The sequence below is a fragment of the Panthera uncia genome (assembly GCF_023721935.1).
Source record: "Panthera uncia isolate 11264 chromosome E2 unlocalized genomic scaffold, Puncia_PCG_1.0 HiC_scaffold_20, whole genome shotgun sequence".
Taxonomy (NCBI): Eukaryota; Metazoa; Chordata; class Mammalia; order Carnivora; family Felidae; genus Panthera; species Panthera uncia.
Genome location: NW_026057589.1, coordinates 7,274,790 through 7,302,750, shown reverse-complemented (window position 1 = coordinate 7,302,750; position 27,961 = coordinate 7,274,790). Strand labels below are relative to the sequence as shown.

At 50.3% G+C, this 27,961-nt stretch overlaps 2 protein-coding genes across 6 annotated transcripts in view; one reads left to right on the top strand and one right to left on the bottom strand.

Annotated features, from left to right (window-relative positions):
* Nucleotides 1-18,297, top strand: part of KCTD19 (potassium channel tetramerization domain containing 19) — a 31,336-nt gene extending 13,039 nt beyond the window's left edge. For 2 of the 5 annotated variants that reach the window (XM_049622726.1, XM_049622725.1), the window contains exons 3-16: nucleotides 4,515-4,665; nucleotides 5,462-5,653; nucleotides 6,856-6,987; nucleotides 9,637-9,847; nucleotides 11,002-11,162; nucleotides 12,395-12,498; nucleotides 12,972-13,114; nucleotides 13,303-13,386; nucleotides 13,649-13,763; nucleotides 14,164-14,791; nucleotides 16,207-16,398; nucleotides 16,572-16,726; nucleotides 17,034-17,135; nucleotides 18,060-18,297. In XM_049622726.1, the coding sequence (XP_049478683.1) occupies nucleotides 4,515-4,665; nucleotides 5,462-5,653; nucleotides 6,856-6,987; nucleotides 9,637-9,847; nucleotides 11,002-11,162; nucleotides 12,395-12,498; nucleotides 12,972-13,114; nucleotides 13,303-13,386; nucleotides 13,649-13,763; nucleotides 14,164-14,791; nucleotides 16,207-16,398; nucleotides 16,572-16,726; nucleotides 17,034-17,135; nucleotides 18,060-18,173 (2,484 nt within the window). In that variant the 3' untranslated portion in view covers nucleotides 18,174-18,297. The remainder of the gene's footprint in view (nucleotides 1-4,514; nucleotides 4,666-5,461; nucleotides 5,654-6,855; nucleotides 6,988-9,636; nucleotides 9,848-11,001; nucleotides 11,163-12,394; nucleotides 12,499-12,971; nucleotides 13,115-13,302; nucleotides 13,387-13,648; nucleotides 13,764-14,163; nucleotides 14,792-16,206; nucleotides 16,399-16,571; nucleotides 16,727-17,033; nucleotides 17,136-18,059) is intronic. The other 3 variants (XM_049622727.1, XM_049622729.1, XM_049622728.1) reach the window with 3 other exon arrangements.
* On the bottom strand, nucleotides 18,245-27,614 carry PLEKHG4 (pleckstrin homology and RhoGEF domain containing G4). The gene is made up of 21 exons (XM_049622730.1): nucleotides 26,898-27,614; nucleotides 26,645-26,740; nucleotides 26,446-26,569; nucleotides 26,266-26,359; nucleotides 26,105-26,179; nucleotides 25,908-26,024; nucleotides 25,642-25,740; nucleotides 25,402-25,550; nucleotides 25,102-25,240; nucleotides 24,891-25,007; nucleotides 22,893-23,075; nucleotides 22,121-22,635; nucleotides 21,799-22,045; nucleotides 21,055-21,144; nucleotides 20,748-20,969; nucleotides 20,485-20,655; nucleotides 20,224-20,401; nucleotides 19,722-19,838; nucleotides 19,338-19,574; nucleotides 19,138-19,253; nucleotides 18,245-18,974 (listed from the first exon to the last, which is right to left on the bottom strand). Exons 1-21 carry the CDS (start codon nucleotides 27,406-27,408, stop codon nucleotides 18,969-18,971), a joined length of 3,603 nt encoding a protein of 1,200 aa, XP_049478687.1. The 5' UTR covers nucleotides 27,409-27,614; the 3' UTR covers nucleotides 18,245-18,968.
* Between the last annotated feature and the right edge of the window lie 347 nt (nucleotides 27,615-27,961).

The window sequence follows — 27,961 nt, the reverse complement described above, 5'->3', positions numbered from 1 at the left end:
CCAGAGCAAGGACTGGCTGAGAGAATTTAGAAGACAACCCAGTTGGGGCACCTGGGTGGCTCAGTTGGTTGAGCATCTGACTTTGGCTCAGGTCATGATCTTGTCGTCTGTGGGTTTGAGCCCCACCTTGGGCTCTGTGCTGACAGCTCACAGCCTGGAGCCTGCTTTGGATTCTGTGTCTCCCTCTCTCTCTGCACCTCCCCTGCTTGCACTCCATCTCTCTCTCAAAAAAAAAAAAAAAAAAAAAAGAAGACAACCTAGTTAAGGCTCCTGGGCCTAGTGCATGCAGCACGACTAGACTGGCAGGAATTATGATCTCTTAGGATTTATTTGTATGTTTTTCTTTTTAAGATTTTTCAAACATACCTTTCTTGGAGAGAATGGTACAGCTCACACTTCACATTTACAGAAATGGCAAGAAATGGAGATTTCACGTCTACAAAATAGGTCATTCTCCCCTCAGCTAATACATCTCTCAAGCTAGTTGGACTATCAGTACTGACCCACCCCACAGGATATACCTGGGTACCAAACAGCACTTCCAAAAAGGGCATCTAGGCCCAGAACAATAGGTTGTTCTCCCAGACAGGGATTTCCCTCCCCCAATAGGTCCCTTCCACAATGGCCAATACAGAGTTGATCAAAGGCACTGTTGTTTCCTCCACTGGGACAGAATTTCAGGATTTGAATCTGCAAGTGAAACACAAATGGCAAATTCAAGTTCTGATGCTGTCAGCTTAGTATGGGTTTTGAATGGTCCACTGTCACTTGCAGGCTCTCCCTAGTTTTACTCTTTTTTCTTGATACTTCACCCAGCATCTTTTGATCCATCACCAATCAGACTGAAGTTGAGACTCTTCTTCCTGTCATCCTGTCTCCTTCTTCTCCTTCATCCTTGTCCCTCTCCCCCTTAGATCTTCCCTCTGGACTCTAGGTCCCAAGTTGGAATCACTGTCTTCACTGCCCTCTGAACTCTCTGAGCACTGCCCATTGTAATCCTATGTTAGCTTTTCCTGTGGTTTTGGATATTCAACATCTTTGGATGCTCAGTTTTTGTGAATGTAGTCTGCTTCTCTGCCAGCTCATTTTGGGGTCCCTCATGTCTCATTTTGCTTTTCTTTCCAGAGGACTCAGCCTTCTAGCTCTCCATTTATGTGAATTCTTTCATTTAATGCAGCAGTTAAGCACTTACTACACATCGGGTTCTAGACTAGAAGCTGGGATGCATCAAGTCAGTCCTTCCTCCCAAAGCCTGAAAGAACAGGCCTGAAATCAAGCCACAGAGACCCAGATGGAGAAGTTCAGAAGGGTCTATGGGAACAAAGGAGGATGACCTGCTCTAGCTAGGGGAGGATGCAGGCTTTTCAGGCAGTGAAGGGAGGAGAGAAGTGTTCTGGGAAGAGGAAATGGTATATATAAAATTGAGAAGTCATTACAGAACATGGTGTGTCTTTGGAGTTTTGTGGAGTTGAGTATCACTGATGATGGAGTGCAGACAGAATGGTAGAAGATGAAGCTGGAAAGGTAGTTTGGGATCTGACCATTAAGAGGAAGGAAATTAGGGGCACCTGGGTGTTTCAGTCAAGCATATGACTTTGGCTCAGGTCATGATCTTGTGGTTTGTGGGTTTGAGCCCTGTATTAGGCTCTGCGCTGACAGTGCAGAGTCTGCTTGGGATTCTCTCTCTCCTCCTCTGTCTCTCTGTCCTTCCCCCACTTGCACTCTCTCTCTTCAAAATAAATAAATAAACTTAAAAAAAGGAAATTAACATTATATTATTTCCTTTAATCCTTACAACATCTTCCAGATTTTACTATCTCGACTTTGCCTATGAGGAGCCTGAGGCTTCTAGATGTTAAGTGACAGATGGGAGGCAGGTGGTCAAGAGCAGTGGTTAAGAGCACGGACTCTAGAATCCTGGGTTCCATTTGTAGCATTTCCTCTTACTTGGGGCACTGAGTACTCATTCTCTTCTTGGGTCTTGTTTCCCATTTGCTAAAAGGGAATGATAATAGTAAAACCTACTTTGTGTGTGTAAGGGGGGCATTAGGAGAATTCAGTTTTAAAATGCCTGGGTAGGGGTGCCTGACTGGATCAGTTAGTAGAGTGTGAGACTCTTGATCTTGGGGGTGTGAGTTCAAACCCCACATTGGATGTAGAGATTACTTAAAAGATAAAATCTTAAAAAAAAAAAAAAGTGCCTGCTGTTAAGTGACCAAGCAAGATTCAAACCCCAGTCTGTCTGAGTTCAAGGCTCCATGCTTGTTGTGTATATCCTGCTGCCTCCAATGATTGTGAAGGACCTCGCATGCAATGCTAAAAGGAATTTGGATGCCCCATAGGTAGTGGGGAGCACCGAAGTTTTTTAAGATGGAGACTGGTTTGGACTCATTGGCATGTTCAAAAGATACACTGTATGGAAAGGACCTGGGGATGAGAGGACCAGGACTGGGGAAAGGGAAAGGAGGAAGAGGGTGGAGCAGAAAGCAGGGGATGGAGTCACAGGGCTTGCTGACTGAGTGGATAGTGTGACTATCAGTCAAGTTACAGTTCCTGCTTTAAATCCTTCAATGGCTTCACTTAACCAGGGGATATATGAAACTCCTCAGCTCAGCTTACAGAGATGTTCACTCTCTGGCTCTTGTTTACTGCTCTAGACTCATCTCCCTCACTTTCTCAACCTCCATATACCTTAAAGCTACAATCAAGGCACAGAGGCAGGTGACTTAGTGTATATCTCTACCTATCATCTTCCCACCCTGTCCTGTCCCTCCTGTGCAGTCACTGTTTTCTTTGTCCCTTTTCTCAGTACAAATACTACATTATATACTATAATAATATAATTTATTATTATTATCATCATCATCATCGTTATCATCTCATTTTAACTCAATAATCCTGCTCACTCACTTTTGCAGAAACTGTTCCAGTCTGTCACCTTCCTAGAACCTCAGTTTTATTTCTTTGCCCGAGGCCAACTACTCCCTCATACAGAAATCCATCTCTCACCAGTTTCCCTCCTCAGGATAGCTGACAGCTTCACATAGAAGCTAAAGTTGTGTGCAATCCTGAGCAAAAAAGGACAAAAAGCCTATATTTTCTTCCAGTGCTGTGGAAAGAAATCCTAGGTTCCTGGAGCTCCTGAAACTTCAAAAACAATGCTGGCTCTTATCCCAGTATATGTAAATTGTTGGTTTTCTTGTCTTTTCTCATCTTTCCCTCAAACTGAGAGCTCCTTGAGTCCAGGCACAGTATCTGTGGCCCTGGTGATACACAAGCATTTCTTAAATGAATGAATGACAGACTCTCTTCTGGTGTCACACACACACTATTCTTCTCTCCCATTACTCAGTGCTCCCAGGAAAGCACTTCCCACAACCCCGACATTTTCCAATCCTTCCACAAGTCCACCAGCCACCTAAAGTGAGGAAGAATTCTCCCACTTCTCGTCTCCTTTCAGAGTTTAAGCAGTTATGTGGGTGCACTTTATAGGTATGGCCACCAGAGGGCCCTCTCAAAGCTCAGGATTCCTATGACCAGCTTCACCAGAGTTTCATCTGGTAGTTTAGATTAGAAGCAGGTTCTTTTATTAGTATCATACTGAATCTAAGGTGTTCTGTTAATTTTGAGGCTCTTAGAGAAAAAAGTTGTCACATGATGCCTTTCAAAGACAACTTTTCCAGCTATCTCTAGTATTTGATGGGAAAATACTATTTTCTTCTAGAGTAGGTACATGAAAAATGGGCTTGATGTTATGATAAGCTGCCCCCTGTACAGGACTCTTGAAGGAAAATGGGTCCTTGAGTGAAGGGCGGCATGAGCCCACCCTCTGCTCTGAGCTTCATCCCTGCCTATCTGGGGTGCTCCACTCGAGCCTCAGCCCACCCTGGTCACCTGCTCCTTCAGGTACAGAAGCTCTGGATGTGAAAGACTACTTGAGCAAGTCACAAATCCTTTAACCTCAACTGTCTCATCAGTAAAATGGGAATGCAGACATTTACCACATCTATCTCACAGAGCTATGTCAGGGTAAATGAGCAAATGCATGTGAAAGTGCTTTGAAAAATGTGGTACCCTGTGCTACCTCCAATTCCCTGCTTAGATCACGTTCCAGGATTAGGATGAACACAAACAATAAGCAGATCACAGCAACTCTAACAGTTCAAAAGGGTTTTTAAACTGTTGAGGGGAAATGATAGAAAATCTCAAGCTTTTAATGATTAAATATAAATTACTCTTTAGCTTATGTAAGATAACTTTCTATCAATCAGCATAAAATTATAACCCAAAAAGATTGTTTAAAAAAAATAAGAGAAATAGTCCCTGAAATTTTGAATATTAGCATGTCATCTTATAGACCTAAATTTTTATATTTATGTATGATTGACTAAATTTATTTCAAAACACTTTATCAAAGTAAAACACATATTATCTTTCCTGGTACTTTGCCCTAGAACTGGTAGACAGTTACATGATTTAGAATTTTCAAGGTAGTAATTTTCTGTATCTAACAGACTCTAGATAATCTGAAGGAAGGGAAACACCACCTACGTGTACGGCCTGCAGACATACCTGTTGCTGAGAGAGCATCTTTGAACTACTGGCGAACGTGGAAGTGTATCAGCAAACCCTCAGAGTTTCCTATAAAAAGCCCAGCCTTCACAGGTATACCCACAGGCTGACCCATCCTATAGCCCACACCAGCCTTCCTTCTCCTCATCCTAACAGAAGTGGCTTCCATCCGGAGAATACTCTGATTTTTGAACTAGGTCTGGATGATTTTTTACCTCTCTGTCATCTCCTTTGATCTTGTACCTTGCCACACGCCTTCTTCAAGGCTGCTTACCCTCTGGAACTAAACATCCTCTTCCACGTTCATTTCTCTGCATAGTGGTTTTACTTGGGCAAGGCTGGGCTGCATTCTGCCCCCTCCTAGTAGTCAGAGAACTCCACTAACCTTTCAAGTCAGCTCTAACCACCACACAAGGAATGTCCCCAAATGATCACTGTCTGATGCATGCCTTGCAGTATAGATTGGCCTCTCTGGGACATGAGAACAGCCATTCACGACTGCTGATGGGTCTTGAGCTTCCAAGAGAGTCAAAAGCATTTATTTTGGCTGTGGGTCACAATAGTTGGTTTGATCAATTAGAACTAGACAGGTAACAAGTATGAACTTAATGACGTTGGGTACATAAGCCAAAATGTTACAACATACCTACTGCCCTTCAGTATAGAAAAAATAGATTTCTGTCTTTCTCCCCACCACACTCCTGCATTTGACATTAGAGTTACATCCAGAGACAGACAGACAGACAGGAAAGAGAGAGAGAGAGAGAAAGGAGGCACCTGGCAGGGACCATCTCTGGGGTGATCTCTCCATCTTCCTCTGGGACCCCTGGGTCAGTGAGAGCCCTAACCTCTGAGAGGTGGTGATGCCCCTCTGCACATTCTCTTCCAGGCCTCCATGATAAGGCACCTTTGGGACTCATGGATACACCATTGTTAGACACAGAAGAGGAAGTGCACTACTGCTTTCTGCCCCTAGACCTAGTGGCCAAGTATCCAAGCCTGGTGACTGAAGACAATCTGCTGTGGCTGGCTGAAACTGTGGCCCTAATCGAGTGCGAGTGCAGTGAATTCCGCTTCATTGGTGATTGCTCTATCCTGGGGGTGGAGGGCTGATAGGTAGGGCCTATCCACCCCTCCCTATCCCACACACCCTGGCGGCTTAGCTTGGTGCTTAAGGCCTCAGGAGCTTCCCTGGGTTGAGGAGGTGAAGGCATGACAGAGCCTTCTGGAAGGCTAGCAGATTCTCAGCATTAGACTCCCACAAGCCTCAGGGCTATATTATTCCCTGTTCATTTGGGGATGGCCTGGGTGTAAAGGGGCACTGGAAACTACCTGCAGTGATCAGAGGCCACAGGAGTTGGTGTGAAGGGCAAGGCCCTGAGCTGGGCTCCAAAGTCAGCTACTCTCTAGCTTGCCTTTATGTATCCACCTGGCCTCCTGGCCTCAGTTCCTCTCACCATAAAATGAGGAAATAGGGTTTCCTATTCCTATTCCTTTGTTTCAAAGAATGGTCCCTACCTGCTCTCATTTCCACTAAAACCAGAATAAAAGGGAAGGAGAGTAGTCAAAATATTGTAAAATTACTTGAACTAGTGGCCTAAGGAGGGATGAAATCTTCAACCCTGGACAGAGCAAGCCTCCCTCCCCCCACCACCCTAGGACAAGGTCTGGTTAGGGTGTGAACTGAATGAGCTTTCTGATTCCAAGATGCTACTGCTGCCTAGATGAATAGGACAGGAAACACCCAAGTTGTACTGGGGCCCAAATGCCTGGAACCCCAGCCATTCCTACTTACAGTCACCTGGAAAGTTGTCTGTGATGTGCTTCTGAATCTCCAAGTTGATTCACACAGGACGTTAGTGTTGGCTCCATCTCTGCCTCCCACACTGCAATCCAGGCAGGGACAAACTGCAAGTGCCACCTGCCAGCCCAGGCACAGCTGGGCCTTTCCTCTGTAAGCAGCAAGACAACCCCCCCTTTTGGAATGACCTGCTCTTGAGTCAAGACTCACAGGGTAAGTCTCAAGGCCAGTATGCTCACCTGGGAGCTCCAGGCCAGGCCAAGGGAGGCCACACCCATGGACTCAGACACAGGAAAACAAAGTAATTTGGGGTCTTTCACCTTGAAACCACAGACTCAAAGCCTATCTAACCAGGTATGTTTAGAAGTTGTTTCAGAACAAGGAGGGCGTAGGATATGTTGCAGTACCACAAACCTGCCCAAACCTGGACCTACAGTTAAATCAGAAATAATCTTATCTCATGTTTCCCTTTGCTTTTCAAGTGAATTTTCTACGCTCACAGAAGATTTTACTACCAGATAATTTCTCCAACATAGATGTGTTAGAAGCAGAAGTAGAAATTCTGGAAATCCCTGAGCTCACTGAAGCTGTAAGGTTGTACCGGATGAACATGGGTATGTCACCAGAGGAACCTTGCCCTGCCCTTGACATTCTGGGGCAGTTGAGGCTTGAGCTGTTAAAGCCAAGAACAGACATCTCCCCTCCCACAACCACTTTGGGCTTTGGGTGGTGGTGGGAGAAGCGGGTGTTTTGGCTGACTTAGAATCTGAGAAGAACAATTTCAGCCTGAAACCTTGTACACCCTGTCTGCTCAGCCTTCCCATTGAGCTGCACGTAGGTCAGCCCAGCCTGGGTGGGGAAACCAGGCCTGAATGTCCTAGGGAGGGAGGTTGGGCCCAAGGGCAAGCTTCCCAAGGGTAGGGGAGGTTTGTTCTGCTTGGGGAAGTGGGGAGCAACTTGCAACATCTGACTGCCTCTGCCGTCCTTCCTCTTCCAGGCATAGCTGGAGGGCGTGGGAAACTCTCAAGCAAATTCTCTATTAGTGCTCCAGTTATCTTACCCATCCCCAAATTCCCTTGTTTCCCTAGTTCAAATCCTCTGGCTGTTGTGCCTGTCTCTGCCTGCTCCCGACACTTTTTTTTTTTTTTTAAACAGTCTTGAGGTCTTTTATTTTTTTTTTTTTATATTTATCATGCCATGAATTCACGGGGAATGAGTTCCAGCAGCTCAGGCTCCTTTCCATTGGCTCTCACAAAGTGTGCTTTTCTGGGTGGGGCAGGCTGGCACTTCAGTTGAACCCAAGTACCTTTCTCCCTGGCTTCCTTCTTTTTCTGACCATTTTCCTTCACACGCTATCTTGCCTCTTTGAGTGCTTAATATGCTCAATATGTACATTAATTCTCTTAGCAAGAATCTTGCCCTTGTTTGTTTACAACAATGCCAATAGCATGTTGGGTAACATTGTAGACTCTTCCAGTTTTGCCATGGTAACATTTGTGGTGTATTCCTTTTTGAATGTGCCCATTCCCTTGATGTCCACAAGATCACCTTTCTTGTGGATTCGCATGTGTGTTGCCAAAGGAACAACTCCATGTTTTCTAAAAGGCCTAGAAAACATATAGCAAGTTCCTCTCCTCTCTCCCTTTGTGTTGGTCATCTTGGCGAATTACTGGAAGATGGCGGTTCCAGCCCAAAAGGACTGCTCCTAACACTTCTTGACCTGGTCCAATCCAGGCCTTTATGCTCCCAGCTCTACCTCATTCTGGTTTCATCCTCATGTTTTTATTTGCCTTCCACCATCCCATTTCCCAAATCCTGCATATCTGTGGAAGCTACTGTGCATGCTGAAGGGAGCTAGCTGTGTTGCAGTGTGGCCTCAGCTGGCATTCTGAGAACATATAAACTGTCTTGCACATGTGAAGTTTGGTCTGTGCATCGAATAAGGTCTTTCCCTGTGATTAGGCCTAACTTTCCCAGCCTCTTCCCCAGGCAAAAATGGGACTAGTGGCATCCTGAAGCAGGTCTCAGGAGCCTGTTCCAGGGTCTACAATCCACTTAAGAGGGCTGAGTTCAAATCCCTCCTTCAAGGGCTTCTATTTCTCAGAGAACATGGGTCATTGAGAGATGAGTAGAGTGGTGTCTGTTCCACAAGAGCTATGTGAAGATGGCGGGAAAGCATGTTTGCAGACAGGCTCTGTAAATCATGCAGCAGCCCCCAAATACAAAGTGTGGTTTTTGTCTTTTGAAAAGCACCATAACTAAGGGAAACGGCTCTAGTAGCTTTGGAGATGGACAAGCTGCCCTCAAATCCCAGCTCTGCCCCACCTAGCTTTACAGTTTGGGGCAAGGTACTTAATTAGCCTCTCAGGATAGTTTCCTCCTCTGTGATAAGGATGGCATGACCCCTCTTGTACGATCCATGAAAATCACCCAGCAGCTTGCCTGCTGGCCCACTGTTGCCACTGGGACAGGATTTTATAGACTGTGCATTGTACCCACTTCAGGAGAACAAGGTCCTGCCTGTGAGCTAGCAATCCCAATACCCAATCTAAAAGTAATACCACATAGTTTGTCTGTAGGAGAAATTCTGCCCAGGAGTGATAGGGGCTGTGAGTCTGAGAAGCCTGTAATGCATATCAGGTTCTGTGCTATGGGGTCGCCTTCCCCATAGATGATTAATTAGAGCAGAACTTGGAACAAAGGAAGATTCCTGCAGAGGATGGGGCCAAATGGCTGCTGTACTGAAATTTCTGAAATTCAAATGTTAATGATTCAGCAAATTAATCCCCCGCCCAACCCTACCTCCCAACAAATAGCTTTGGCCTCTAAACCTATGTATCCTGGGGCGCCTGGGTGGCGCAGTCGGTTAAGTGTCCGACTTCAGCCAGGTCACGATCTCGCGGTCTGTGAGTTCGAGCCCCGCGTCAGGCTCTGGGCTGATGGCTCGGAGCCTGGAGCCTGTTTCCGATTCTGTGTCTCCCTCTCTCTCTGCCCCTCCCCCGTTCATGCTCTGTCTCTCTCTGTCCCAAAAATAAATAAAAAACGTTGAAAAAAAATTTAAAAAAAAAAATAAATAAATAAACCTATGTATCCTAAAATTATACAGATTTTGAGAAGAATCAGATTTGGCTATGCAAGGAAATAAGCTTCCTCTAAGTTTCTTTAGTACTAATTCAAGGCAGGAGTAGGAAGCAAGACCCAAAGCTTCCAATACAATTATGACTGTGAGGAGTCTAGGAGTCACCCCCTTCTCGCCGGCACAGGTGGCTGTTCCCGGACCTCCTGTTCTCCCCTGAGCCCTGGGAAAGGGGGCCGTGCAGCAGGCCTGGAGTCTATGAAGCCGTTGTACACGATGGCCCTGGGTCTGCTTGTCAAGTACCCAGACTCCGCACTGGGACAGCTCCGCATCGAAAGCACGCTGGATGGAAGTAGACTGTACATCACAGGGAATGGGGTTCTCTTTCAGCACGTCAAGTAAGGCCCTCCTCAGTGAATAGCTCAGTTCCACTCAGGCTGGTCTCTGCCTTTCTCCAGAAACCAACCTGGGGCCCCGCCCATGAGCCAGAGGAAAGTAGTGTCCTTGGAGGCAAACCCATCATTTTAGCTACTCCCACTACCACCACTAAACCCAGGCCTTAGAGGAGAGCACAGGTTCCAAAGGTATAAGGGTTCCCAAGGTTCAAAGGCTTCAGACTGTTTCATATTTCTGTTTTCTGCAATCCACTGCTGTTTTCAGCCCTGTACTAGGGCTGAGATGACCAGGTCACGGTCACAACCCTCAGGATGCTAGATATTTCCCCTGCCATGCAGACCTTCCTACAAAGGCCCTCCCTGAAACCCTTGGGAGTCTTGCTAGATACACAGAAATGCCAGAACTGGGGGTGAGCTCCAGAAGCGAAGTAAGGCAGGCTTCCCAAAAGAGGTGATACCTGGTCTGTGTCTCAGGGAATAAGCTTAAAGTGTCCCCATTAGTGCAGAAGCATGGATTCTAATCCTGTTTTATAGAAAAGTAAACTGATGTTTGGAATGGAGCAATTAACTCTCTTAGGGTCACAAAATATACTGGTACCAAAACTAAATGTGCAAGTAGGTTTTCCTGAGCCCCTGGGGAGGTTAGCCAACTCTGGGCCCTTTGGGCCTTTGTGGCCCACACCACCCATCTCTCCCAGAGATGTCCCATCCCTGATGTCACAAATGCCTTTGGAGGCAGGGACTGATATTCAGACCCCCAGCCTCTTTCCTGGGCACAAACAGTATTAGTAATCTTAGGCTGCCACACAGTCACTGTGATGTCATGGGATGACACTTGGGGGGGGGGGGCAGAATGGAAGTGGGTGGTCCCTGGCCTGGCTTCTGGAACTTCAGGCAGACCTAGAAGCTTACAGTTAGTTGATTTAGAGGGCTTTTCTGAAGTAGGTCAAGCTCAGCTCCAAGATGGTGAGTCTGTGTGTCCAAGCTCATTCTCCTATAAGACATCACCAGATTTCTGGTTAAATCAAGGAAATGAGGTTAGTAGCCACAGGTTTCAGCCGGTGTTAAGGACAAGACATTCTATGCATGAAAAGTTAGCAAGCTCCCTAGGTGTGCAGTGCTTGAGGCTCTCTCTAACAGGCCTTTCCTCTGGGCAGGAACTGGCTAGGGACTTGTCGACTGCCCCTGACTGAGACTATTTCCGAGGTGTACGAGCTCTGTGCCTTCCTGGACAAAAGGGATATCACCTATGAGCCAATGAAAGTAGCCCTGAAGACTCATCTGGAGCCGAAGAGTCTGGCACCCGTGGATGTGCTCAGTAAATGAGGAAGCTTCTTTATTTGAATTTAGCATCAGAGGAGGGCTTGGGTATCAAAAAGGAAAGTTGAGGCTGGCCAGGGCCAGGAATTGTAGATGGAAGAGGAGAGGAAATCCAACATTTGTAGGTTTTCCTAGAGGGAAATTTTCCTGTTAAGGTACCCCTCCTCACCTCAAGCCCATGAGTAGCCTCAAGTAGTACAGACTGACCTCAGTAGGGGGCCACATGGGTCTTTGAGAGCTGACATGCTGTGCTCATTTGATCCTCATAACCTCCTGGGAAGAACAGTCCCTGGGTCCATTTAACAGATAAGCCTCAAATTACTCAGTGAGCTAGTGATCAAGCTGGAGTTTGAATCTGGGTCCAAAACTAATGTTGTTTTCACCAGCTGCCTGTAACTATTAACAAAAAGTTTTTAGATCAAGTTTCCACTGCATTCCATCATTCAGCAACATTCAATATTTATTGAGCACCTACCATATACCAGGAAAGGAGATACTGGGAGTATAGAAGTGAACACAAGAGACCCAGTCCTTATCTTCATGGAGTTCACAATCTAGTGATACACCTCTTGCCTCTTCGTTACATAACATAAACCTTTTACTTATTACAAAGCTCATTAGAAACTGGTTCCCAAAAATCAGAACAAAGCCTAAGTCTAGTCTCCCCCAGGAAGAGGGTCATGGATTCATCTCCCCAAAATGAAGCCCCATTCTCCAGACATACCTAGAGGCTTGGTCTCTATACCAGTGACAGATTTGATGAGTGCTGGCAGTGTGACATTAGCTAAACTATAAGCACAAACATAAAGAGGGACTTCTCACCACATGAAGAGTTATACACCAAGGACACACCCAGCCAGAAACCAGAGGCAGCTGGCAATGTAGGTAGACAGGAACATTAGTCCAGCTTTCTTGAGAGAGGTGGGTTGGGGGAAGAGCATCAGTGTTCTTGGGGTTGGGATTTTAGAGGGCTTACCCTTCCCACTCCCAGAGTCATCAGCTGTCCCTCCAAGCTGCCATTCCAAACCCACCTCACCACCCAGGAAACTGTAGTGAGCTGCAGGGAAGGCCTGAGAGAAGATTGGTGTCAGAGATTTCTATTTCTTCTGCTTCTCAGAAGAGGCAACATAACATGACTGAAGATACTGAGTCTTAACATGCATTATTAACTAAAATGTCCTAATTTCCCTTCTGGCCATGTGATACATTCCTTTTCACTGGTTTCCTTAGATGAGGAGTGGACAGCAGAAATCACTGTATATTCCCCCCAACAGATCGTCAAAGTTTATGTTGGAAGCCACTGGTATGCAACCACCCTGCAGACCTTGCTGAAGGTATGCTGGCCCCGGAGCTACCCTCTTTTCCTTTTGGCTTCTGTGGCTGAGCTGCTTTAGAACCTGTCATCTGACTCTCACACAGTCTCTAGCACCTGCTTAGAATAAGACCTTCCCCCTACCCCATGGCCCAAAGTGCCCTTATTGTATGAACAGCATGCTACAAACGCCCTCAGGAGTTTGGGTAGGGAGGAGACCAGTCTGAGGGGCCTGGACTGAGCAAGACACAGGGTAGGGTTACAAATGACTTGAGAGGGTGGTTTAGGGGCAGTAAAACTGAAGCAGGGTTGTTCTTGTCCCTGGATGCTCAGCTCCCCACTATCGCTCCCTGTGGCTAAAAAGATAGGGAGCTGGAAATCCCAAAGCCTAGAAAGGTCAAGAAAATGAAGTAAAAGAAGACTGACCTGCCCCTTACTAAAGACCAAGCCCTTTAACTAACAGACTGACAAGGTCTGGTGTACAACCTCTTGCAGTATCCAGAACTTCTGTCCAACCATCAGAGAGTATACTGGATCACATACGGACAGACCCTGCTGATCCACGGGGATGGCCAAATGTTCCGACACATTCTTAACTTCCTGAGACTTGGAAAACTGTTTTTACCATCTGAATTTAAGTAAGTGATAAATGGAAGGAAATCACGTGATGAAATCCCTTCCTTGTATAATAGAAAAACCTTCAGATTGCAGCCTTCAAGGAGGTTATATTATTTCCAATATGTAAATTGCTGTCAAGGCAGCAGCTCTGAAGGCTATGCCTCTATGCACCCAGCTGCCCAGCCTGACGAGATCTTGTCATTTGCAGGGAATGGCCCCTCTTCTGCCAGGAGGTTGAGGAATACCGCATCCCATCCCTTTCAGAAGCCCTTGCCCAATGTGAGGCATACAAGTAAGGAAACTTTGCTCTGGACACCATGTTCTGGCGTTTGGACCTTTATAGTATTCTTGAGAATCCTAAGTCCCATCTCCCTGTTCTCCTTTGGGCAGAGGGGGTGGAACAGGTCCAGGATTGGCCAGTGACCTAAATGAAACCCTTTAAGAGCCCTTCACTGCCACTGTCTAGAGCTAACTAGCCAAAGGGCAGACCTGACCAACTAGTAGATGAACTAGTAGAGGCTTCTGCTCACTGACTCCCTCTTGGGAGTCTGCAGGTCATGGACCCAGGAGAAAGAATCTGAAAATGAAGAAGCTTTTCCCATCAGGAGACTGCACGTGGTAACAGAAGGGCCAGGGTCACTGGTGGAGTTCAGTAGAGATGCCAAAGAAGTAAGTCTCAACCTTCTTTGGTTTGGTGGTGTCCTCAAAAAACCACCACAGTGTTGACGGGTAGGCTCTACTATTGAGGGGCATGGCAAAATTAAAGGGCAGAGCCTACATGGATTCCTAACATGGTAATTGGTTTTTGAACATTGAAGGGGCACAGGGATGTGTTTGCCACTCGTGGTCTAGGATGCTGATAATATGCTCCTTTGGAGTATGTGAGGCCCCTGGGCTGGCACCACCCCCACTCAGGCTGAGCAAAGCAAATGGCTGATCTATGTGGAAGACAGGAAGACAGGATCTGGATGAATAAATTAAATCTTAGAAGTCCAAATTATTAGCTCTTGGGTGAGGCTTCAATGTGGAAGCACAACATTCCCAGAGCTGCTGTGTCCTCCCTCTCCAGACCACAGCCTGCATGCTCATGGACTTCCAAGACTGCAATGACAGGACTTCATGGAATAAGGCCAAGGGGATCCTGACCAGATCCAGCCAGATGGAAGAACCTGAGCAGTACTCCCAAACCATCCAGGTGTCCCTTTGCCGAGGTGCCAAGAGGGCGGGCAATCCCAGCACATACTCCCACTGTCCAGGTCTTTATGCCAACCCCAAATACTGGGGGGCCCACCCCAAAAGTCCTCCCAAGAAGAAATGTAGTACAGTCAACCTCACACAGAAACCTGAAACCAAAGACCCTCCTGTCACTCCCATGCAAAAACTCATCTCCCTCGTTAGGGAATGGGACATGGTCAACTGCAAACAGTGGGAATTCCAGCCCATGCCAGTCCCCCGGAGCAGCTTCATGGAGGAAGCCACTCTGCAGCTCCCTTCAGGAAGTGAGGCTGTTTCCCAGCCCAGCACCTCAGCTTCCTGGAAAAGCCATTCCACAGGCTCAGAGAAGGACCCAGCTCTGCAGGCAGGGGCTGGAGCTGGAGCCAAAGACAAGGGGCCAGAGCCAACCTTTAAGCCATATTTCCCTGTGAAAAAAGCTGTCACCCTGAAGGATTGGGGCAAGCAGAAGCCAAGGGAGAAAGGTGAGTCCTCTCTCATCCTTGACCTAAGTCTTATAAAACAGAGAGGGTAGGGGCACCTGGATGGCTCCATCAGTTAAGCATCTGACTTCAGCTTAGGTCATGATCTCATGGTTCATGAGTCCTGCATCGGGCTTTCTGTTGTCGGCACAGAGCCTTCTTCGGATCCTCTGTCCCCTTCTCTCTGTCCCTCCCCTGCCCATGTGCACACACTCTCTCAAAAATAAACATTAAAAAACAACAACAACAACAACAGAGGGCAAAACTTGGCCATGACCAGAGTGAATTAGTGACAAAGTGGGGCTAGAATCCTCTGTTCACAGCTCTGCCAAGCAGTATACAGAGATGACCAGTACATTGGCATGGCTTGTGAGGCTAAGAATCTGCAGGAAGCATATAGGAAGAGGGTGTTTATGAAATAATAGGAGCACAAAGGAGGTTAGGGGCTGAGGACTGAGCAGGGGGAAGGAAGAAGTCTCAGGTGCTTGGGGAAACAGGTCTTGCTGGAGGCCAGGCTTCATGTGGAAAAGTGATGGGAAACAGAGCTGAAGACATAATTCATCAGGACAGGTCTTGTGGGCCAAGTTCAGGACCTGGTACACTGTTCTGACCCTAAGGGGTGTGCGCAGCCACTGAAGCATTTTAAACAATGGAGCAAGAAGCCAGGTATGCATTCAGAAAGCTTGCTCCAGGAGTAGAGGAAATGCAGCAGCAGAAGTAGAAGTATTACAAGCGTAAGGTCAAACAGGCTAGGCAGTTGGGAGAGGAAATTGGGAAGGATCTGGCCAAAGAGGGGCCAGATTTCTGGCTTGTGTGACTGCAGTGGAGTGAGGGATTACTGAAGTGGGATGGACAGGAGGAGCTAAAGAGAGAGGCGTGTTGTGTATGGTGGGGCAGTGTGGAGACAACCTAGAGGAGTTTGCTGAGAACTGCCATGTTGTGCTGTTTCCTCTGCTCCCTCAAATTCTTTCTACAGTGTTCTGGTGCTTTCCCTTTCAAAGGTTTAGGTCCTGCTTGGAGGGGCCTTCTTGGGCCCTGCCTATGAGCCCTGAGTTGGTCTGTCAAACATACTCTTCAGAGTGGACATGCATCAACAGCTCACCCAAAAAGCTCCTCTCATTTTACAGTTTTCCATGATTTCCAGTCCCCCAGCTAGGGTATTATCAGCTCTAGTTGACACCAGTCTTAGTTCAAGAGGAGTTCCCTGGAGTTCTAAAATGTAGGATTGGACTTATAATGCTTCTAGGACAATGGAGAGAGGCGAGCCAGGACAGGCTCCTGTCAGCAAAGGGTGCCACTTCTGAGAAGCTGGCAGCAGAGGCCGCTGGAAGGTTGGGGTGACTCACTGTCCTGGTCCCCTCCCCGCTTGGGCTCTGAAGTGGTTCAAGGAGAACTCCCACCCCATGTCATTTTCACAGAAAGCCCTGGCCCTGAGCAGCCTTTGCCTGAGGCCAATGAGGTGGACAGCGCAGGGATCATCCTCAAAGTGACCCACCCCCCCGTGGTGGGCAGCGATGGCTCCTGCATGTTCTTTGAGGACAGCATCATCTACACTACACAGATGGACAACCTCAAGCATACGCTGCCTACAGCCAGCCCCCAGCCCAGAGGTGAGACTCGAGCCATACCTGGCCCTGCACTTCATTGTGGAGGTGCCTGAGCCCCTAGACAGGGTGCTTCAGGAAAACACTCTCTCTCGGGAGCCTTACACCTCTCTCCTTCCAGGCTGGCTCTAAGGCCTTAGCCACAGCAGATGTGGCCATATCCACTCTCTCCTCCACAGAGGTGACTTTCCTGAGTTTCTCTCTATCCTGGGAAGAGATGTTTTATGCACAAAAATGTCACCATTTCCTGACTGACATCATCCTGGATTCCATCAGGCAAAAGGACCCCAAAGCCATGACAGCCAAGGTGGTCTCTCTGGCCAACCAGCTATGGGTATGTGTGACAGGCCCCAGACCTTGCTCTTTGTCTGTCCCCCTGTCCACATGATAAGTGGTGCCAGCCAATGGGAATAGGTCAGGGGCACAAGGGTGGCATGAAGAGCAGGGATATGAAGACAGGGCAGCAGCATCTGGACCAAGCCTTGACCGAGAAGTAGCTTGGAATAACAGTAGTCTCCGATCCCTGGAGCTCCTGCAGACCCAGGGAAGCCCCTGCTCTGCATCCCACTCTTAAAGGCAGGAAGTAAATGTGTGTCAGGCAACTGCTTCCAGCCCTGCCTGACCAGGGGCTTTCCTGGCAGACCCTGCATATCAGCCCCAAGCAGTTTGTGGTGGATTTGCTGGCCATCACCGGCTTCAAGGATGACCGGCACACCCAAGAACGCCTGTACAGCTGGGTGGAGGTGAGGGCCGCTTGTACCCCACTGGGAAAATTGACCCTGTGGATACCTCAAATGGACACTGTCTTGCTGCCAGGCCAGCACTGCCCAGAAGGCAAGGCAGGCAGCTAGACCTCTGGTCCCTGGTCCCAAGGAGGGAGAAACAATGGTTTGAAATTAATCAGTCCAGAGTGATCAAAAAGCAGTATTCAGGCCACTGGTTTTTTTAAGTTTTCCTCCAATGGTACCAATTTTGCCTTTATCACTAACACCCCGGCCATGCTTGGGAAGCACATCACATGAGCTCAAGCTTTTAGGGTGTTGAAATCAGAGAAACTATTGGGAGTCAGACCTTTTTGACCACTAATACCAACTTCACCTACTGAGCCATATCACCACTTTCACACATTCCTTTCATATATAAGCTGCTTTAAAGTATTCTTTACCCAGAAAAAAAAAAATGTTCAATGAGATCAAAGGAATAACCCAGGTTTTTTATTTTTGCTTTTTGATTCCTTAAAATAATTTTAGGGTTTAAAGTTTTCATCTTAACATTATAGCTGAAAAAGATTTAGCTAATTTCTCATTAATCTGATATTTTTTGTAATCAAGTACGTTATTATAATACTTTTCACTCTAAATACACTGGTACCTAGTTACTATTAGGCCTCTGGCTAGTCTATTGATTAGAAAGGTAATGTCAGCATATGCAGCTAGAAAAGTAGAAAACCAGTGGCTGGAAACGTGTATTTTTGACCCTCTGGTCATTCTGGTAGCCATTCATAGCCACAAGCTTGTGAGATACCTCTGGGCAGAACTGAGCCCAGAACATCAAAAGTCCCCGATAGGCCTTGCCCTACCCCTGCCCAGATGGGGAGGACCCCGCCTACTCAGTTACAATAGGCAACCAGCCAAGAAGTAAGGGATAAGATGGGACTTTCCTTCTAGCTCACGCTGCCTTTCGCCAGGAAATATGGCCGCTGCGTGGACCTGCTCATCCAGAGGGGCCTGTCTAGGTCTGTCTCTTACTCTGTCCTGGGCAAGTACTTACAAGAGAGCTAGGGTGACCAGAGATGCTGCCCTCACAATACCCCCATCTGCCAAGGCTCATTTAAAGAATGCATGTGCCCATATGAAAGTGTATCAGTCTATTTTTATTATAAATAAAGAGTAACTTATGAGTCAAGGGCCTGGACTCTCTGAAACACCAAAGACCAACAAGTGAAATAATTTTAGAGAATAGCTCTAATTGAAAGCTCTTCAAAAGGTGTTGAATCAATATAACCAAACTGACCCAAGAAAGAAGGGCTGGGCTTGGGCAACCAAGGCAGTCAAGAGTTAAGGGTACAATAGAGGTGGGCTTGCCCCTAAGTTTGAGAAGCTTGGCTTTGAGACCAGGGATTGGGAAGCAACTGCTGGGAACCCCACTATGTTCCTCCTGAGAGGTGGGGCAGCCCAATCACTGTCCAGAGCAACTTGGTGCCCCACCAAGTGGGGCGTGGGGCCTACAAGGCTTGGTAGGCCTACCAAGCCTACAGCGTGGAAACACCCACTCTGCTCTAGCCTAAACCTAACGTGTAATTGGGGTGGAAGCCGGAAAGGGAATAAAAGGGGACATGGGGCCAGAGGCTCAGGATCAGGACACTCACTCAGGCTTTGCTGCCAGGCTCCCTAGGACAGGTCCCTGCCAGTCTGCCAATGGGCACAGACATCAGAAAGAGCAGTCAATAGGGCAGTGCATGTGGGCTGAAGGTGGCCCACATACCAGTCACGTTCTGGTCATAGCAGATCCTGAGAGAGGTGATATTTCTTGGAGCTACAAGCTGCTGGATCCGCTGCCTGCCTTCCAGCCCAGGCTCAGACCTGCGGTTGACAAGCTAGGTGTGACTGCCTGTTTCCTCAACTAAAGGTCCAGGTGGGATCTCTGGGGTATGGCCCTGGCCCACACACCCCCATTTCCTCCTAAAGGAAAGACAGGCATAGGCCTGAGCTGGGGCTGGTAGAAAGAGGACAAAATGATACTCACATAGGACAAGTCCTCAAGACCTCTGCCCAGGGCCCACCCTGACATATAGCTGCTGTCAGAGCCACTGGATCCACTGGCTGATTGGCACTGGGATGACACCTCTGAGTCTTCAGGAGCTGGGGAGGAGGAAAGTGAGCTGTCACAGGGGAGGGCCAGAACCTAAGCAGTGCCCTCTTGCCTCTGGCTAAGCCCAGACCTACTCAAAGATAGCTGGCTGCCCAGCTCCGCTTCAGCCTCCAGTGCTGCTTCCTCTGGGAAGCTGGTAGAATACAGGGGCCAGCGGAGTCCCAGAAGAGCCGGGTCTCTGTACAGATGCAGGTTGAGGGACCCCAGCATAGAGCAAGAGGCAGGGTCTCCAGGAAGGGAGCTCAAGGCCCCCAGACAGGGGCTCTCATAGTCAAACGGGGCCACAGCAACAGAGGCCCGAGAGCGAATGTCTGTGTAAGAGAGAGGGTCAGGTTGGGACAGGCCAGAGCCCACCTGGGCCAAGGTCCTGAAGGGAGCACAGGCAAGGGGTGACAGAGGTCATTATTATCTCCCATGCAGCATTCCACACCCACACTCCCCTGTAGCCTGCCTGCTACCTCGGCACTTCAGGATGTAGTTGACAGTGCGGTCGTTGATAGCTTCCTCGCTGGGGTCGATGTCCTGCAAGGCCTTGTTCCCCACACCCATGGACACCATCTCAGCCATGCGAACCTCTGGGTGGAGAGTGAGCATAGGTGGGGCCTCTATGGACATCAGCCTTGCCCTTAGGCCTCTGTGTCTACCAACCCCTTGAGTAAGTCCTTCCTCTACATCCATACCCAGCATATTAGCCATCCTGTGCACTGGGCCTTTCTGGTGCTATACTGTCCTCCCAACAATCCTGGGGACAGGTGTCATACTCAGGTTAACACTGTGTCCACAGTCGGGGACAGTGACAGCGGGACTGCCTGACTTTGAAGTTCCTTTCCTACACTGGCTGCTGCTGTTGGACCTCCCTGCTCCCAAGCATTTCCAGGTCCCTAGGCCCTGTATGGGGCCCTGTGGGACGTAAGCTCTCCAGGAAGGGGACCGTTGGATGAAATAGGGGCAGGGACCCACCCTTGTTGTAGATGGCCTGCCTCCAGAGCAGACGAGAAATGTCAGCTGTCCAAGCCTGCTTGGTGGCCAAGCTGGCAGCCTGCAGCACAAAGGTGTCCCTGGCCTTGCGACGGCGGAACCAGATCTCAAACCGCAGGTTGTTATCCCCACAGCACTCAGTGAGGCCCAAGTCTGCCGTCTGTGTGGCCAGGAGAGGGGCTTGGTGAGGCCAGAGGGGGTGAGGGTAGGGCAGGGAACATAGGAGGGGTCGAGTGGGCCTACCTTGAAGGAACGCTTATAGGCATATGTGTCAATGCCCGTGGGTCCTCGGCGAGGCTTGCTGAAGAGCAGTAGCTCCTCAAAGAGGAAAACGCGGCGCAAGGACTTACGGCGCCCAGCACGTACCATGAACTCATCCTGTCGCACCAGCTGACCCTGTTCCTTCAGGTTAACCTGCCAAGGTGGGGCCCAGTGAGTGCCCAGCCTCTCCTGCCCCCTCTCTTCACACCCACCGCACCTGCCCACCATGGCCTGGCATGACTCACATCACAGCCCTGGATGGCGTCCATAGCTAGCAGGTCATTGCCATGTCGCAACTGGAAGCGCACAAGGCTCTGGGCAGCCCGCAGGGCACTCAGCTCCTGCACAGCACCCCCGCAGGCCCTTGCCAGTTCCTGCAGCAGCAATGCATACTTGCTCATACGCTGGATGGGCTTCAGCAGGTAGGAGGCCAAGTCCAGGTGGTCCCCCAGTGCTTGCTGCTTGTCCTGCCAGGTGGGTAGGAGACCATCAGGTGGCTTCAAGGTACTTACTTCCTCCATCCCCTCCTCCCCTTGTCTCAGGCTCATCTACCTTGAAGAAGACATGACCGAAGCTGGTCATCAGGGCATCAGAGCGAGGTTTATTCTTGCTGTAGAGTGCATACATCCCAAACTGCAACCTCTGTGAGGACACACAGATCAGTCCAGGTGCAAGGGGGCCAGATACCCTCAGCCTGGGAGGACCAAAATGCCAACAAACAATTCCCCGGGAAGATTCCCCCTGCAGATCCAGTCTGCCTGGCTTTGAATGAGGGGTAACCTGGAAAGAACAGGCACTGTGCCGAATGGGGCTTGCCCACAGGGCCTCTGCTCCTCCCATTGTCTTGGACCACCACTCTGGGCTCCCTCACCTTGGACTACTCCTCTTGCTCACTACACTCAGCCACTTTGACCTGTCTTTTCCTTGACCACTGAGCCTCCTCCCTGCCCCAAAGCTTTACACTTGATCTTTCCTCTGGATAGAACGCTCTGAGACCAGCCCCTCCCCTGGCCTCAGCCTGTTAAAGAGGCCTCTAACTGCCCCACCCCCCAACCCCACTACTAAATCACGATCATGTATATATCCTGATTATTTTCTTCCTGACCCCAACTACCATCTGGAATTACCTTTTTTACTTTTGTCTCCTCTACTAAACGTGATTACCTACAGGGACAGGGACCTTACTGGTCTTGCTCATAGCTATACCCAGCACAGACCCTGGCACCAGGCATGTGCTAAGATCTCTTTATTGAACGTGGCAGAATCAGGTAGGGGCTGTGTGACCTGTGGGCTTACATGGCGCAGGAACGCATAGGCTACCCGGGATGGGTGCTGGGTACAGGCCTCCAGCTCACGCAGGAAGAAATGACAATGGAAGTCCCGCAGCTTCTCCAGGTTGCCAAAGAGGTGGGCACGCTGGCCACGGAGGCCCTGGGGCACATCGGGGCGATCCAGCTCAGGGAAGTAGTTCTCCACGGTGTAATCAAGAGCTCGGACATACTCCCGCTCTGTAGCCACCATCTCTGCCAATACCAGCTGGAGCCTACCAGACAGGTGGAGTCAAGATTCAAGACATCTCTCCTGCCACTGCCCTCCCTGCCCTGCCCTCTGCCTGCACCTGTTGGGGGTCCTGGGGTCAGAACTGCCTGGTGGAAGCATGGTAGGGGATGACCCTGGCTGGGCACCACCTTCAGCGTCTGGTCCGTGGGAAGCAGCCACAATAGCCGCATGGTGGCAGTGGTGGGCAGGCTCTCTGAGACTCTGCCCCAGATTCTGATCGAGGCTATGTGCCTTCCTCAGGGGAGGGGTGGCAGATGCAGCAGGGAAACGGCTGACACACAGGCTAGCTGTGCTGCCCGTTGTGGTCGTCGTCAGTGGTGGCTTCAGTGCAGCCTCTAGCTTCTGGTCCAGGGCCAGCCAGGTGTCCTGGCATCGTGCCCAGGCCCAGCGGCACTCCTGGCGAATGCCCTCGGAGCCCAACCCTGTGGCCAGAGCCCACATCTTTCGGAAGTGGGCAGGAGGCAAGTCAGGGTGCTTGGTCCAATGCAGCTGCAGCCGTTGCAGCACGACCCCTGGGCGCTCCTGCTCCAGCTCTGCCAACACCCTCTGCCCCTCCTCAGCCCATGTCGAGGCCTGTAACACCAAGGCCAGAGAGGCACTGAAGGCAGAGCCCACCAAAACCATTGAGCCTTCTCTTCTACCCACTCCCCCAGCCCCCCAGAATGATGGCTCAGGCCATACCCCCAGTGGTTGAATTTTGGGGTCAGACCAAAGACAAGGAGAGAGAAGAGGCAGGATGTCCTGAAAGAGCTCAGGCTGTGATGAAGCCAGGAAGCCACCCCTCCATCCCCACTGACCACCTGGAACCAGGGACAGGACACCGCACCTACCTGCTTGAAAAAATGCAACAGCCTCTGAGCATCTGCCAGCCGCTGCCGCCGCTGGGCCAAAGCCCTGGAGAAGTCAGTCAGCTGGGCTTGCAGGGCCAGAAAGCGGGCCCCAGCAGCGCCCAGCTCAGCAGCCTCCCAGCCAGCCAGTGGCTGCAGAAACCTCTCCCCTCGCCGGACCTGCTCCTGGAGACAAAGACTGGGCTTAGCAAATCTGGGCCATGGTCTAGCCCCTGAGCAGTCCTTTCCACAGATATCTACACGTCATTGTCAAGTCTCTCTTGTGACTGAAGACCCTCCCCCCACACCCCCATCCACTCCCCTGTCTCTGTGCCTCTCTACACAAACTTCCTGGAGGAATTATTCTCCTCGGTATCAGGTATCACTGTTTCTTCACCTCATCAGCCTAGTGCAACCTCACTGCCACCTCCATCCCCAGCAACTGTCAGGCTTCGTCTGACCATTGCTCAGCAGCCTCCAATCCTCTCTCTTACAGCTCCCCAACTCCTCCCCACTCACCCTATTCTCCTCCTGCTCCCCATCCCTCACCAGAGCCATTCAACACTGGTGTTCCTGAACACAGTCCACACCTTCTCTCCTGAGCCAATCTTATGTGACCGTCAAATATCATCCACACACCTATGTCCACCAAGTGACCCTGTATGGCCAGGTCTTTCTTCTGAGTTCCAGGCCAATCCTCATGGGTCTCAGTCCCTTATGGTCATCTCCAGAGCACACCCAAGACTGGACTGATGAATCCCCTTGCCTCAGAAGGCCCGTGTCTCCTGGTCGCTCTCTCAGAAAAGACGTCCACTCACCCCTACAACCTCCCTCTCCTTCTTTTTTTGCTTTTTAATTGTATTTGAGAAAGAGACAGCACACATGTGCAAGCATGGGAGGGGGGTGAAGGGAGAGAGAGAGAGAGAATCCCCAGCAGGGTCCACATAATGCAGTGCTCGATCCCACAACCCTGGGATCACGACCTGAGCCAAAATCAAGAGTCAGACGCTCAACAAACTGTGCCACCCAGGCGCCCCTTCCCTCTCCTACTTACCCCACATAGCAAATCCCGGCAATTTCTAAAATCAGTCTCCTCTGCCACCATCTGGCTAGAGAAAGCATCATTCCCACTGGGCCATTGCAAATGCCTCTGTGGACTCTACATGTCAGTCCTTCAAATCACTGTCTAACCAAAAACTAAGATAATCTTCATAGAACATGGATCTGATTGTGACTTTTCCACTTAAATTTTATACTGCTACAGGACCCAGCAATCTGGCCACTGACTGTTTTTCCAGCTTCATTTTACCTCATCTTATTTCACTCTCTCTCCTTCTACTGCCCTGCATTTCAACCTCACTATCCTTCTTATGGTTCCTCAGGCAAGCCGTGCTCCTTCCTGCCACAGAACCTTTGCACATGCTCTTTGTTCCCTCAGGTGGGAATGTCTCTCAACCCCAATCCCTCTTTCTCCTGGTTAACCTATTCTTCAGCTCTCATCTCAAAAGTCAGTATCTCAAGAAAGCTAGACCAACACCCCTTCTGGGTCAGGTCTTTTTTTTTTTTTAATTTTTTTTTTTACGTTTATTTATTTTTGAGACAGAAGGAGACAGACCATGAACGGGGGAGGGTCAGAGAGAGAGGGAGACATACAATCCGATGTAGGCACCAGGCTCTGAGCTGTCAGCAGAGCCCGATGCGGGGCTCGAACTCACGGACCAAGAGATCATGACCTGAGCTGAAGTCGGCTTAACTGACTGAGCCACCCAGGCGCCCCTCAGGTCTTTTGTAATAAACTCAGAACCACCTGTGTTCTTTCCGGAGCTTTTGCCTCAGTTTGCAATCACACATACGTGGCTCTGAACCTTTGACTACCATTGATGTCTGCTGGATTGTAAATTCCAAGAGAGAAATGGATAGATTTGCTCTCACCCATCCTGCATTCCTAGTCCCTAGCAAACTGACCCAATACCTAGGGAATAAACAAGTAACCAAACTCACCTGAGCAACCTGGTCCAGCTCCTGAAAAGGGCCTTGGGCCTGGAGCAGCATGTCCAGTGAGGGCTCCCTTAGCTCCTCAAGTGCTGGCCAGCCCACCTGCTGTAGCCATACTTCAATCTGGAGGGGCACAAACAGGGAAAAGAATGCTGCTGTGGGGTGAAGGTCATGCTTGAGATCAGAGGCAGGGCCCATCTGAGCAGATAGTTCCCACCTGGTGCAGCCTGCCTTCCTGGGCCTCCAGAGTCTGGACCAACTCTAGTGCCTGTACTCGCCGGTTGCTCTGCAGGGTCAGTTGGTGCAGCAGTCCATCTACACGGCCATAGAGCTCATCAACTTCATCCACTGCTGACCTGGTACAGGGTACATGGTCTTACGACTCCTATTAGATGCCTTGTTTCACTCCACCCTGTCCTGGGACCACAATCCTGGCTGGTTCTGAGCCAGCCAGCTGAGTCCTTGGCATGGAATATGGTGGGCTGGGGCAAGAGCGGGGATCTGAGTTTGCGTCTACCTGTAGTCTGGGCTCAAGGTCACCTCTGGGACCTCTTGCTTCAACCATGCCAGCTCCAACCCCCCCTGGAACTGTAGCCATGCTAGCCAGGGTGAGTCTAGCACGTGCTGCATCAGGACTTGTGTCTGCTGGAGCAGCCGACCAACTTCCTATGATTAAGGGCAACAGTCAGTGGAGGTGAGCATCGGAGAAAAGGAGGAAGACAGGGAGCATCTGGAGCGGTGTTGAGGGGATACTCACCCCAGACTCCATGGGCTGGGGCACAGCTTTCATGCTCTCAATGGCCTCCTGGAGCAAGGCACAAACCACCTGGAAGCTTTGCAGTAGGGCTTCCAGACGCTGTGAACAAGGGTAGGCATGACCAGAGTAGTGCAGTGCTGGTCCCAGGCATCCTGGATCCCAGGCCACCGCAGCCAGCTTTGCACTGCTCAAACCAACCCAGGAGAGGCTCCTCTGCTGGCCAGGTTGCCTGCCACCCACCCTATGCCCCGACCCACTGCACTGACCATCCGGAAGTCCAGCCAGGTCTGGTGGCAGTAAGGCAGGCCTCCTCCCATTGAAGCTGGCAACCCAGAAGTGGAGATGTAGGTCAGCAGGCTCTGATGAGAGGGCAGCTGCTGCAGCTGCAAGAAAAGACGGTGTAATGGCTCCTGCCTGGTGGGAAAGCATCCCACCTCCACCCCTAGCCAAAATGGCTCAGTACCTGCAGCCTGGAAGGCACCTCCTCTGGCATCTTTCCCACCAGCAGCACCTGGTATACTGACCCTACGGCTGCTTCCTGCAAGGAATTTGAGTTTAGCCATGTCCCCAACCCTATTTAAAAGGAATGGCTGAAGGCAGGGGAAGATACAATCCTGTACTCACTTGTAGTTGGCTGAGCCCCCAGAAGAGAGAAGAACTTGGGGAACAAACTCGGGCATCCACCAGCACGGTCAATCCCAGGGCCTGTACTTCAGGCCTAAAGAGGCAGACTTCAGTTAAGTATCTAATTCCCCAACCTTGCCACCTCCTGGCTCCAGCTCCCCCCAACCTCCTCTCTATAACCTGGGAATGCTTCGCAGGTAGAGCAGGAGGCGAGTAAGTTCATGGCTACTGCACTTGGGGTAGAGCCAGGCTGGGCTATGGGCACACAGAAGCAACACTGCCCGGCCTTCTACATCCCGAGTCCCTGTGGGGAGAAGACCATGAACACCTGCCCAATCAAGTCACCCCACTTCCACTACCTCCAGTCTCTCCCAACTACCTGGTAAGGTAGCCATGCCACTGGCCAGCAGCTCCCAGGAGAGGTCTTGGGCAAGGAGGTAATTAGCAGGCTTAGGGAGGCAAGATCCACTGGGGTCTTGGGAAGGAAAATGGCTTGGGTGTGCATTGGGCACTCACCCAGAGACCCCTCCTCAGACCTGGGCTTCAGCCTGAGTAGGGTCAGAGCCCTCCCCCAGTCTTGGTACCCATCTTTAGGAACCTCCACTTGACTTCCTTGGCCCAGCCTCCCTTACCTGGCTCCAGTAGTTCTGAAGATGTCTCAGATAAAGGGCCTCCAAGGTCCACAGGATCGCTGTCCAACCCCTCAGGACCCAAGCCAGCTGGCACTAACCTGTCTGGAACTTGGTCTCTTGCCAAGTCTCCCCCTCGACTATCACTCTTGCCCTGTGCGAGGGTGAGGTGGGAGGACACTGGACATGGGAGGCTCTCCACTCTAGATGGGGTGGGTTCCTCTAACTGAACTGAGGAACCTCCTAATGTGTCCCCCTGCCATTCCCCCGGCCCATCTGCAGCCATTGGTCCTAGGGGTGACTGAAGATCCCCAGGCACGGAGCTGCCAAGAAGCCCTTCTCCCTGGGCTGTCCCTGCTGGTGATCTTGGAGGATTAGGGTCCTTAACCTGCACGTGGGGAACAGGTTCCTCCTCATCCCAGGCATCCCTGAAACTGCACACAGCAAACCTCGAGTCAGTGGCGTGTCCCTGGGAGTCTGGGGACTTATCCCCAACTTCCAAGGGCCCTTCCATCACCCTCTCCTTAAGAGTAGGCCTGCTCAGGACAAGTGGGAGAGGGTCTGGGCCCTCACTGTGAGGCTTCTGCTAGTCCAGGAAACGGATTGAAGATGTTCCGGTAGGGCTCGGTGGGTGACCCAGATAGAAGGCACTAGAACACAGGAGGGGCCAGTCTTGGTGCCCGGGTAGAGGTATAGCGCAAATGCACCTGAAGTTCAGGCCTGAAACGACAGAGAATGACAAGGATCTGTCCCCGCGCGTCCGTGCTCACACCAGCCTCAGCCAAGAGCGCCCCCACGCTCGGACGCGCACTCACCACCACGCTTGGCCGGCCTACGCATGTGGCACGCTCAAGGCGTGGGCGCGGGGCTGCCTCCCGCTGACGCCCGCCCAACCCGGCCTTGCCTCGCCGCAACACTCGCATGCCCCATCCCTCGCCTGTCTTTAGCCCTCACACCCCCGCACGCGGAACCGCGAAGCCGAGAAGCCGCACATCCGAGCCCTCGAACCTTCCACACCGCCACGGACGGCGGGTACAGCGTGACGCCCCGGCGTCCACTGGCGCCGC

Bases quoted from the DNA above. Each gene is read 5' to 3' on its own strand.
- PLEKHG4 (XM_049622730.1), bottom strand. From the start codon at position 27,408: ATGGAAGGGCCCTTGGAAGTTGGGGATAAGTCCCCAGACTCCCAGGGA. The intron at 22,046-22,120 runs GTGCAGGCAGAG...CCTGTCTGGTAG, and splicing joins GACCCCAGGACCCCCAACAG to GCTCCAGCTGGTATTGGCAG. The intron at 20,402-20,484 runs GTAGGCCCACTC...CTGGCCACACAG, and splicing joins CCTATAAGCGTTCCTTCAAG to ACGGCAGACTTGGGCCTCAC.